Source organism: Podarcis muralis, chromosome 1, assembly GCF_964188315.1.
Source record: "Podarcis muralis chromosome 1, rPodMur119.hap1.1, whole genome shotgun sequence".
Classification (NCBI taxonomy): domain Eukaryota; kingdom Metazoa; phylum Chordata; class Lepidosauria; order Squamata; family Lacertidae; genus Podarcis; species Podarcis muralis.
Window position 1 is genome coordinate 57448943 of NC_135655.1, and position 11316 is coordinate 57460258.

At 44.0% G+C, this 11316-nt stretch overlaps 1 protein-coding gene across 1 annotated transcript; it reads left to right on the forward strand.

Annotated features, from left to right (window-relative positions):
* Window positions 1–2265: 2265 nt before the first annotated feature.
* CD59 (CD59 molecule (CD59 blood group)) lies at window positions 2266–11028 on the forward strand. Its single transcript, XM_028728355.2, has 4 exons — window positions 2266–2480; window positions 5932–6009; window positions 7402–7503; window positions 8379–11028. Exons 2-4 carry the CDS (start codon window positions 5946–5948, stop codon window positions 8570–8572), a joined length of 360 nt encoding a protein of 119 aa, XP_028584188.2. The 5' UTR covers window positions 2266–2480; window positions 5932–5945; the 3' UTR covers window positions 8573–11028.
* The last annotated feature ends 288 nt before the right edge of the window (window positions 11029–11316 follow it).

Below are 11316 nucleotides of genomic sequence, written 5' to 3' on the forward strand. Positions count from 1 at the left end.
GTCACTCAGAGGAGAAGATGGTGAAATGCAAACAGGGGACACAGAAAGGGCTGAACTCCTCAATGCTTTCTTTGCCTCAGTCTTCTCCGATAAAGAAAACAATGCCCGACCTGAAGAATTTGGAGCAAATGATTCAGCAGAGGAAACACAACCCAGAATAACTAAGGAGATAGTACAAGAATACTTGGCTAGTCTAGATGTATTCAAGTCTCCAGGGCCAGATGAACTGCATCCAAGAGTATTAAAAGAACTGGCAGATGTGATTTCAGAACCACTGGCAGTCATCTTTGAGAATTCCTGGAGAACAGGCGAAGTCCCCGCAGACTGGAGGAGGGCAAATGTTGTCCCTATTTTCAAAAAGGGGAAAAGAGAGGACCCAAATAATTACCGCCCAGTCAGTCTGACATCAATACCAGGGAAGATTCTGGAGCAGATCATTAAGCAAACAGTCTGTGAGCACCTAGAAAGGAATGCTGTGATCACCAATAGTCAGCATGGATTTCTGAAAAATAAGTCATGTCAGACTAACCTGATCTCGTTTTTTGACAGAATTACAAGCCTGGTAGATGAAGGGAACGCAGTGGATGTAGTCTACCTTGATTTCAGCAAGGCATTTGACAAGGTGCCCCATGATATTCTTGTAAAGAAGCTGGTAAAATGCGGTCTTGACTATGCTACCACTCAGTGGATTTGTAACTGGCTGACTGACCGAACCCAAAGGGTGCTCATCAATGGTTCCTCTTCATCCTGGAGAAGAGTGACTAGTGGGGTGCCACAGGGTTCTGTCTTGGGCCCGGTCTTATTCAACATCTTTATCAACGACTTGGATGATGGACTCAAGGGCATCCTGATCAAATTTGCAGATGACACCAAACTGGGAGGGGTGACTAACACCCCAGAGGACAGGATCACACTTCAAAACGACCTTGACAGATTAGAGAACTGGGCCAAAACAAACAAGATGAATTTTAACAGGGAGAAATGTAAAGTATTGCACTTGCGCAAAAAAAATGAGAGGCACAAATACAAGATGGGGGACACCTGGCTTGAGAGCAGTACATGTGAAAAGGATCTAGGAGTCTTGGTTGACCACAAACTTGACATGAGCCAACAATGTGACGCGGCAGCTAAAAAAGCCAATGCAATTCTGGGCCTCATCAATAGGAGTATAGCATCTAGATCAAGGGAAGTAATAGTGCCACTGTATTCTGCTCTGGTCAGACCTCACCTGGAGTACTGTGTCCAGTTCTGGGCACCACAGTTCAAGAAGGACACTGACAAACTCGAACGTATCCAGAGGAGGGCAACCAAAATGGTCAAAGGCCTGGAAACGATGCCTTATGAGGAACGGCTAAGGGAGCTGGGCATGTTTAGCCTGGAGAAGAGGAGGTTACGGGGTGATATGATAGCCATGTACAAATATATAAAAGGATGTCACATAGAGGAGGGAGAAAGGCTGTTTTCTGCTGCTCCAGAGAAGCGGACACGGAGCAATGGATCCAAACTACAAGAAAGAAGATTCCACCTAAACATTAGGAAGAACTTCCTGACAGTAAGAGCTGTTCGACAGTGGAATTTGCTGCCAAGGAGTGTGGTGGAGTCTCCTTCTTTGGAGGTCTTTAAGCAGAGGCTTGACAACCATATGTCAGGAGTGCTCTGATGGTGTTTCCTGCTTGGCAGGGGGTTGGACTCGATGGCCCTTGTGGTCTCTTCCAACTCTATGATTCTATGATTCTATGCTTTCGAACTGCTAGGTGGGCAGGAGCAGGGACCGAGGAACGGGAGCTCACCCCGCGGGGATTCGAACCGCCGACCTTCTGATCAAGTCCTAGGCTCTGTGGTTTAACCCACAGTCTAATTACTCTTAATTCTCAAAGGCCTTTAAGTTGGAAAAAGTCCTTTCCTCTGCCTGTCCTGAATCGTCTTAACATTCAGCTGGCCATGAGTTCTAGCCTTAGGAGGGAGAAAACCTTTTTTCTGTATCGACTTCCTTCGCACTTTTAAGCAAATTAAAACCCCACCGTGCTGCCTCTCCCTCGCCTTTTCCCTGAACTAAAAAGTCCCCAATGCTGCAGCCTTCCTCAAAGGGGAGCCGCTCCATCCCCTTGTTGGCTCGGGTGGCCTTTCTCCGCTCCCCAACTCGACAATATCCTTTTTGAGGGGAGGCAACAATGCCTGCGGTTTTATTCCCAAGCTCAATTTGCCACCCAGACGACGACGACGACGACCCCCTCAAGGCCTCGCTCCAGGCCGAGCCCGCTCCGCCCCGCCCTCTTGTCGCTTTCCCCTCTCGCTCGCTCCCATCATTGAAACACTTATATTTCGCTGCTTCGGCCGCTCTCCGCATTGCCGCAGACCAGCCTCGCCGCGCGGGAGGCGGAGCGTCCTGGTGCCCGAGAAGAAGCGGCGCGAGGGAAACCGGCGGGCCAGGATTTTGCTGCAGAGGGATTGCGGCGGAGCGTCGAGCTGCGGGCAGGAGGGTGAGCGGCGGGCCGGGCACTTGGCGCGCGAAGGGCTGGTTTCGAGGGCTTGCCCTCCGTTTCCCCCCTCAGGATTCGTCATTTAATCGCTTTAATCCCGCTTGGAAGGTGGGGAAGGGATACCCCCAGAGCAGGCGGGGCAACTCGCTGGGTCTCCGGAGAGGATAGGGATAGGGGCGAAATGAGCCTAGACTAAGCAGGTTGCATTTAGGGGTTAATTTTGCGGGGAAGGGTAGGAGACCAGGGAGCAGAAAGCATCCTCTCCAACTAGGGTTGGGAGAGACCTCCCTTCCCCAAAGGCTGGGGAACTGCTGCCGGCCAGAGTAGGCAATACTGATCTAGATGGGCGGGGTAAGGCAGCTTCGATTGCTCTGCCGGGCGGAGTGCCTGGTAAATCGCGGTGGTAGGTGGAGGGTCGGAATTCGCAACGGGATATATGGTGCGTGTGGCGGGCGGGCGGGGGGCGTTGGGTGTGCATCGACTACATTGGGCTCCCGTACTTTCTGCTGTGTCCGTTCAGAAAAGGGGATTCCATTCAGTGGGTGCAGCTTTCCTAACCTTTGCCTCCCCATTGGCATGAGAAGGCGACCCTACCAAACAGCCCCGCCCCAAAGCGCCCTTCCTGTCGTCCGAGACCGTCCTAACTAGGGTCTGTCCTCTTGCTGCTTTCTGCGGGTCTCAAAGAGAATTATCTCGGGATCGTGGAAGGAGCACGTATCTAAGACTGCAGAGGCAGTGCTGAGAGATAAAAGATGCTCTGCCTCCATCAAACCCCTGGTTCTGGTCCCCTTTCCCATGATCTAAGGTCACCTGATACATTGCTGCTCCCCAATAATTCTAGCTTTGGTAACGTGCCAAATTAGGATCTTGTATGTCTTTAAATACCCCCTCTTCTCTGTTTAGTATGGTGGTGCTGTATAGTGATAGGAACTGCAGGGAGCTGGCCAAAGTTAATCAAGGCACTTCATGTTTTCTTCCTGTTAACTCATTGCTTTTCCTAGTGTGAAAGAGTGGGTCGTTTTCTCTGAGAACATAAAATATCACTGAAACATAAAGTAATGGAATCTCCTAGAGCCATTGCTCTTCGTGAGCCAAACTGTGTGTATGTTTTTAGCATGTTAGAAGGCAGAATTCCCAGCCCAAAATTTTGGTGTTCCAAGTGGGAGTTGGCAGTAGTCTGTAAAATTAGTTTAAAATAACAACAACAAGCCTGCAGCTGTATCCACCCACATGGCATGTTTAAGCTGAGGACTTTGGCTGAGAGGGTATGTGTGATATGTTACAGCCCTGCTATATAGTCCACTTTATTTTAGAAAATATAGTACAAATTTTATACTATTCAAAATTCAATACTGTATTCACAGAAACATAGTAATCTAGAGTTGGAAGGGAACCCAAGAGTCATCTAGTCAACCCCCCCCCCTAGTGCCGGAATCCTATCTAAATCAGTCATATGTTGAAGGCAGATTAATACTGGCATCTGAAAAGATCTGTATAAGGTGCCAAATGAATATCTACCCTCAGGTTTGCAGCAGCAGCAGCAGCTAGTAACATCTGGATCTCCAAAGCATCCAGCGTCTTCAGTACTGATAGAAGTTCATTCAGAATATTTTCGTAGCTGTCCTTTCTTTCCATCAGGTTGTTAAAAAATTTTTTGGACCGCCTCACCTTTCAAAACGAGAGCATTAGCAAACCAAAATACAGAAGGCATTTTTAAAAATGAAGTCTAGGACTACTTTATTGCATATGCTTCTAAAAAGGGAATATAATTGTCAGCCACCATCAACACATGGAATGTTGTGGAAGGATACATTGCGAGGAACTCAAGGTGAAGCAGAAGGGCTGGACACTTGACTTGACACCATGTTCACATCACTGCTTGGATTACAGGGCAGTTGATAACACTGCATATTGTACTTACACTCTTATTTGTTTTGGTTCGCTTACTTGTTCAGTTAAATAATTAACAATAAAAATGGAACAGCAACAAACAACAACAACAAATCACAAGTCTGTACACTTGGCCATCTTCACAGTGGAAACGGACCAAAAACCTTTTAGAGAGCATACTCAAAGTGCCTGCCATTTCAGTACCACCAATCCCTCAATGTATTATTCTGAAACTGCAAGGGTACAAGTGCTCTGGAGGTCAGAACCCAAACCAATGGATCCAAATGACATCAGGAAGAACTTTCTGACATTAAAAGCTGTCAACAGTGCAACAGACTCCTTCAGAAGGCGGTAGATTCTCCTTTGCTGGAGGTTTTTAAGGCAGGATTCGATGGCTATCTTTCAGTGATTCCTGCATTGCAAGAGATTGGACTAGATGACCCTCAGGGTCCCTTCCAACTCTACACTTCCACAATTCTATGATTCTAAGTACTGTATTGTAAAATACAAACCTGGAAAAGGGATCTTGATTGCAGACCTCCATTATCCAACTTAATCAAAAGACGGGATGCTTAAGAGGAGACGTACCAAGAGAACAAGTGCACATCTGTGACAACAACCCACATTTTGAAGAGTTAAATGCTTGTAAACTAGATCTGAAACAGATGGCTGGGTGGCTATTTGATGGAGAAGCTGTAAACCTCTCAGGAAGACATGATGGATACAATATTTTCTCTTTGAAACCCTCCCTACTCTCTCCTATACCCACTGCAGGGCCATCTACTGCATGTAATGGTAGTGTGAAATGTATAATCTTCAAAATACACTTTAAAAGCAATGCATATAGTGTCTGTGTTATACGTTTTCAGCAGAAATGTGGATTGTATGAACAAACAGAAGATGTTTGGGAGCTGAAGTTTGGAACAGTCCATCTTGCTGGTTTCTCTGGCTGTTGTCTTAAAATTATTGCCACTATTACCATTGACCTTGAATTATTAAACTGCCAGCCAACCATTTTTCTCCTCTCTGTCTCTTTCTGCAGTTCTCCTTTCCTATTTCTCTTTTCAAGCTGACTCAATATTTTTGGTTGCTGAGCATACTCAGTTCTTCTTGGGCTGGGCTGGGCTTGGGTTGTTTCCCCCCTATTAGGTTTCCTTTTAAAAATATTTTTTGAAAATGTTTCTCCAAACCTCCTACAGGGACCCCAGAGCATGCTGCTACCTGCTTCTTTTCCAGTGCAGCCTAAAAGCAAATAAATAAATAGTAAAATCTTACTAAAATGTGTAACATAATTTTATTTGAAAACAGCACCATTATCAAACTAGAGTTCCTGGAAAGCTATGGAAGCTATGACTGTTAAAGCTGATGTAACAGTTGGAAGGGAGGGGTGTATTAGTGTAAAAAAAAATGTAAGAAGGTAACTTTGTTCATTTGCGTCCTTGTCAAGACTAAGTTGATTTTCTCTCTCCTAGAGGCTAATAACAGCTTTGGATGGGAGGCTTTGACTAGAGCAAACAAATTATGGGCATGGTCCCAGTCTCATGTGTGTTTCTCTTTTTAGACTTCAGGGGAGCCATGGACAAAATGAACAACATTCTGCTTACAATATTCATTATTGTAACTGTGTCCTGCAGTTCTGGTAGGTATCCGCCTTGAAGCTCCTTGAAGGGAGTGGCTCAGTGATGGAAATTTGATGGAAACCTATAGAAAGTTTTCAGCTTCTATTGTATCTGTTCAAGTGCTGTACAGAGTACTGCAACTGATGTGAACATAGCAGTTGTCATACAGTTAACCAGAAGGGATTTTAAAGCCTGAGAAGAGAAGATGGGGAATGGTCCTGAACAACACACAACCTAGCAAGCATTCCGTGCAGTCCTTTGGTGGAGGTGTCCACCAAATGCTGTAATTGTTTTGTTGGTAAACTTTGAATTATTATTTTGTATTTAATGCACAGCCTAGAAAACACAGCAGGTTAGTCAGCACAAACATAATAAATAGTGATGTGGTAGTGACCTATCAGGTGCTTAACACATATGCTTGGGTTTACAGGCACCAAAAATGGGAAATTTGCTTAGTTCCATCATACATGGCAGGTGAGTTTCTTTGATGTAGTCAGTCAGGAATCAGCATGGCAGGGACAGGGAACCCATAGCTCTCCAGCTGCTTTTGGACTCCAACTCCCATCTTCGCTGACCATTGGGCTATGCTGCCTAGGGCTGATAGGAGCTGGAGTTGAACAGCATCTGGAGGCTATAGGTTCTCTGTCCCTGGAAGAGGGTTTCCACAGCAATTAGTGGAAACAGGTAGAGTTGGATGGCAGTTGAGGCCAAATGTTCCACCATATCTGCCTGGATATTCTACATAATGAATAATTTGTTTTTAGATGTCAAACTACTATTGTCTAATTCATAATGCAGATGCACTTAAGCCTATTGATTTCTTTAGACTGAACTCTCACCAGGAGCCAAAAGCTGCCCAGTTCAATCCTTTGTCCAGTAGGGGGCTCTTCCTCTCTATTTGTCCTCATTACCTACTACTGTGTCAAAGTGATCAAACTTGGACAGGAGAGAAGATTTCCTTGAGTTCTTTGGTTATTAGTTGAATCCTAGATCAATTAAAAAAAAAAAAACCCTGCCTTTAAAAATGTCCTATGTAAGGTCCATGAAAACAAAAAGTATTTTACACTTTATTATTAGAGACGGTAAAGCAACAACAAAAGCAAAAATGAAACTTTTGGCGTAGTGATCAAAGCAGTGATGTATCATGAGTTTTCCTTTTACCAAAAATTGAATTGGGTTCTGAAGCGACCGCTACTCAGGTGAGCTGGAGGTCCCCAAATCTTACTCTAGCCACAAACAATTTGGGAAAGATGCCATACTCTCTCCTTTCCTCCTCCAATATTCATTATGATGTGAGTAATCATATTGGCCTAATGTTTGTTTACTGTGGCAGTGTACATAAAATACTTTAGATATAGATCGTGCTATATAGATATTTCGTTAGTTTAACAAAATCTCCCTTTGTATCTCAGGCTATGCACTCCGATGTTACACTTGCGAACAAAGCCCCTTCCTGTGTAGGACAAACCTCACCTGTAGCTATGAAGAAGATGCTTGCTTGCAAATTAGGTTTGGTATGTATAATATGCAGCAGTATATCAGTCTCACTCTTGGTTTGAGTGTCTCTTGCAGCACAATCCTATACTACTAACAAGCCCTTTCTGAACATTTTCCAACTCTATCTGCTTTTTGAGATGAGGCAATCTGTACTGTACTGAAGTATGCAAAGTGCAGCCGCACCATAGATTTGCATAGTGGCATTATATGAGAAGTCCTTTTCTCAGAAAGCCCATTTCATACAATCATCCTTTGGGGCCCAGTTTGCTGCATCCCTTAGCTTGAGGCAGGTTTTCTCAACCTCGGCCCTCCAGATGTTTTGAGACTACAATTCCCAGCATCTCGGGCCACTGGTCCTGCTAGCTAGGGATCATGGGAGTTGTAGGCCAAAAACATCTGGAGGGCCGAGGTTGAGGAAGCCTGGCTTAAGGTTATATTATATTTTTACATATCTGCTTCTTTCTTTTGTATAATTTAATTCCAATGTTTAGGGTTTCTTTCTTTTTTTAAAGAAGTGGTTTGTTTTTGAGACTGAGTAGAAGCTAGGAGTGGCATGAGAATTTGATGTAGATGATTTATCTGCTTTACATGGGATGAGGGCAAAAGCTATGTAGTGCACTAAAGCAGCCCCTTCTGTGAACAGGAGTCCTTCTGTTCACAAAAGAGCAAAGTACTGAGACATTTGGTTATTTGGTTATTTTTTTAAAAGCTTCCATATTTACCATATAAACCATATTATAAGTTATGGGATCCTTATAAAGTTATCAAATCAGCAGCTTTTGTTAAGCATTGGTTTAAAAAAAAAATTCAACAGAAAGCAAACGTATTTTAAGCTGTCAAGTTTTCAATTGCTTATTTTGGGGTGTCATTTTTCTTTTTTCTTTTTTTACAGTGCATTTGAGAACCTATAGCTGCTGGAAAATGTCACAGTGTACCACAGAACAAGTTGCCAATTACTTTAACGCTGACAGTTTTAGATTCCTTTGTTGCCAAAGAGACCTCTGCAACAAAAGTTTAAACACCATGGTCAGTACAGTTCCTCTAGCCATTTCTGCAATGACTGTGATTTGGATGATGTTCCTGTGATATGGAGGTTTTAAAAAATGTGTTGTCTATACACATCACACTTTCCCATCCTTTTTTTAGTTGATATGTCTGCAGCATTTGGAGAAGGGGTGCATTGTCTTAAACCAGAAAAGTATTCAGATACACAAAAGAGAAGGAGCTGCCAGGACAGGTTAAAATCCCCTTTTCAGATAACTTGGAAAACAGGAAAACACTCCTGAATGAGAGAAAACCATTCTGTAATAAAATGTTCTCAGCCAGTGCATTCTGATGTCCTTTAGCAACTGAGCCACCTCCATGATTCTTAGGGCTGGTCAACAGCCGGCGGGCTTAGGCTGCTTTAACCTCTTCCAGATGACAGTTCTTATGTAGAAACAAACACATTCTTTCTTAGCTATCTGGAATCTTTCATATCCAACACTTGCAGAGATGAAAAGAGAACTGTATGCAAAGAGCCATCTACTTAATGGACCTAATATGTAAATCATCCCTATTTGTACGGCACATTACATTTCTAGGTGCTTGGTGGCAGAGCAGAGGAATTCCCAATAAAATCAAAATTAAGTCGGCAAGAAAAAAATTGACACCAAGACATGACGCTTACTGGGCTTAGACTAGCATCCAAACCCCCTTGGCATCAGGCTGGGGAAGGTTCAAACTGGGCAGCAGTGTCTCTCTGCCTAGCCCTGCCAGTGATTCCAGAGTCCCTCTGCTGGTGCAGAGCTTTCCATTCTGCCTGCTGAATGGGTGGGCAGAAGTATTATTGGTGGGATCCTCACCAGTGGTAAGCCACAGTAAGTCCCAAAATTGGGCATTCTGGGAGGAGTGAAGCCAACTGGGATCCCATGCAAGTCCTGCTGCTGTCATTTGACGGCATCGGGCCCAATCTGGGTCTGCTTGCTGCTTCCGTCTGGCACGCAGCAATTTGCCTCCCCCCCCCCTCCACCTTGACAGGGCAATGGATGCCATGGTGGCTCTGCCAGTCCTTCTCAGTCCATTGCTGCCCTCTCAGCCTCTTTATCTTGCCCTCAGGACTCTCCCTGTCCTTACTCCATGCCTTCCTCAAAGCTGGAATGGGTCCTTAACCTATGATAATGCCTCCTGCTTCCTTCGATGGAAATGATGCACATAGAAGCCTGCCCTATAAAGAAAAGGGTTGTGTCTACTGATCACTTTGGTCTCTAGCCCTGCTCACCATTGACATGCTGTCCCTGGAAGGAGAAAATTCAGCCCTTGGTCCATGGGCATAGCCGGATTTTTGTTAGGAGGGGCAGGCCTTTTGTTGGAGGAGGCAGAACCTCAGTTAGCTATGTATTTTTATAGATTATGGGGGGCAGCTGCCCCTCTTGGCTGAAAAGAACATGCCATGACCCTTTCTTAGACTGTAAGTCAACGAGATTCACAGGCAGCTAGTGTTGGTGACAATGTTGTTGGTACTGTAGTTTGATTTGGTCAAAGTCTTATATAAACATCTGGAGTGGTGGTGAGTAATCTGCCTCTGCTCAGCTTTAAAATGCTAAAACGCTGCAGCAAAATGCTTGTATCATTGTTTCATTTGCAGAAGTCTTGCTGATAAACGTGTAGTAGCCTATATCTGCTGTTTGAGCGCTTACTTCCTGATCCTTATAGCACACTTACATGCAATTCCCTCATAAAGCAATGAAGCTTACCTTCAGGAAGTGCATTTAGAACTGCAGTCTAATGACATTTCAACTTTGAGTTTAGTGTGAAGACTTTGTCCAATGAGGGGAGGCTCTTTATACTGTAATCAGATGTGAAACGCATTAGCCTACTATTAGCTGGTATATATGACAGCCTATAGTTATTACTCTTTCTATAGTCATTCAAAAAACAATGCACTTCTTGCCATGTTTTTTAAACTGCCAATATACTACTAGCATTGCAATAAATTCATTTACTGTGAATAATGCTTATATACTATGTATATAGCAAGGGTGGTGAATCTGTGGCCCTCTGATGTTGTTGAATTCTGATTCCCATTAGTCCTGACCACTGGCCATGCTTGTTGGGACTTATGGTGTAACAACTTCAGGGCAGCCACAGGTTCTTGATCCCTGCTATAAAGAGCACACTGGCTTTGTTTACAATTACACCCATTGAATAGACAGTAGCTAATTTTTAGAATTCCTCTTTCTTCTGCAATAGTCTTCCATGCATTGGTCTTCCATGTTATTCTTGTGTGTGTGTGTGTATCCTTTCAGGTGGTAATGGGCTAGTTGTGGGGACAAAAAGCTCTCTCTCCCCACCCAAAAACTTTAGTTGCTGTTAACTTTCACTCCAGGATAGCACACATCTAATTTTCAGCCATTGTACGCAGATAGTGCCACATTTTCCATATATACACGATACATGTTTCATCAACATGGATTTGTTAAACAAAGTGTTCAATCACTTGGAACATGACTGGTGATGGTTATTTTTTAAAACAACAATTATAAAACAGTAAATAAAACACACTTCTGTGTAATGTGTGGTTGTTTGGAAATTAGGAACATAAGAAGCTGCCTTCTATGCAGCCTTGGCAATGGTCTATATAGCTTGGTACCAACTTCCCCCAACCTGAGGCCATCCAAATGTTTTAGATTACAACTCTTGTCAGTCCCATACAGCCCAGGCAAAATTCAGAAATGATGGGTGATCCAAAACATCTGGATGGACCAGGTTGGGAAAGGCTGGTTTATACTAACTGGCAAGGGAATTTCAGACAGGGCCTCTTTCCAGCCCTTCCTGGAGATTCCAGGGGT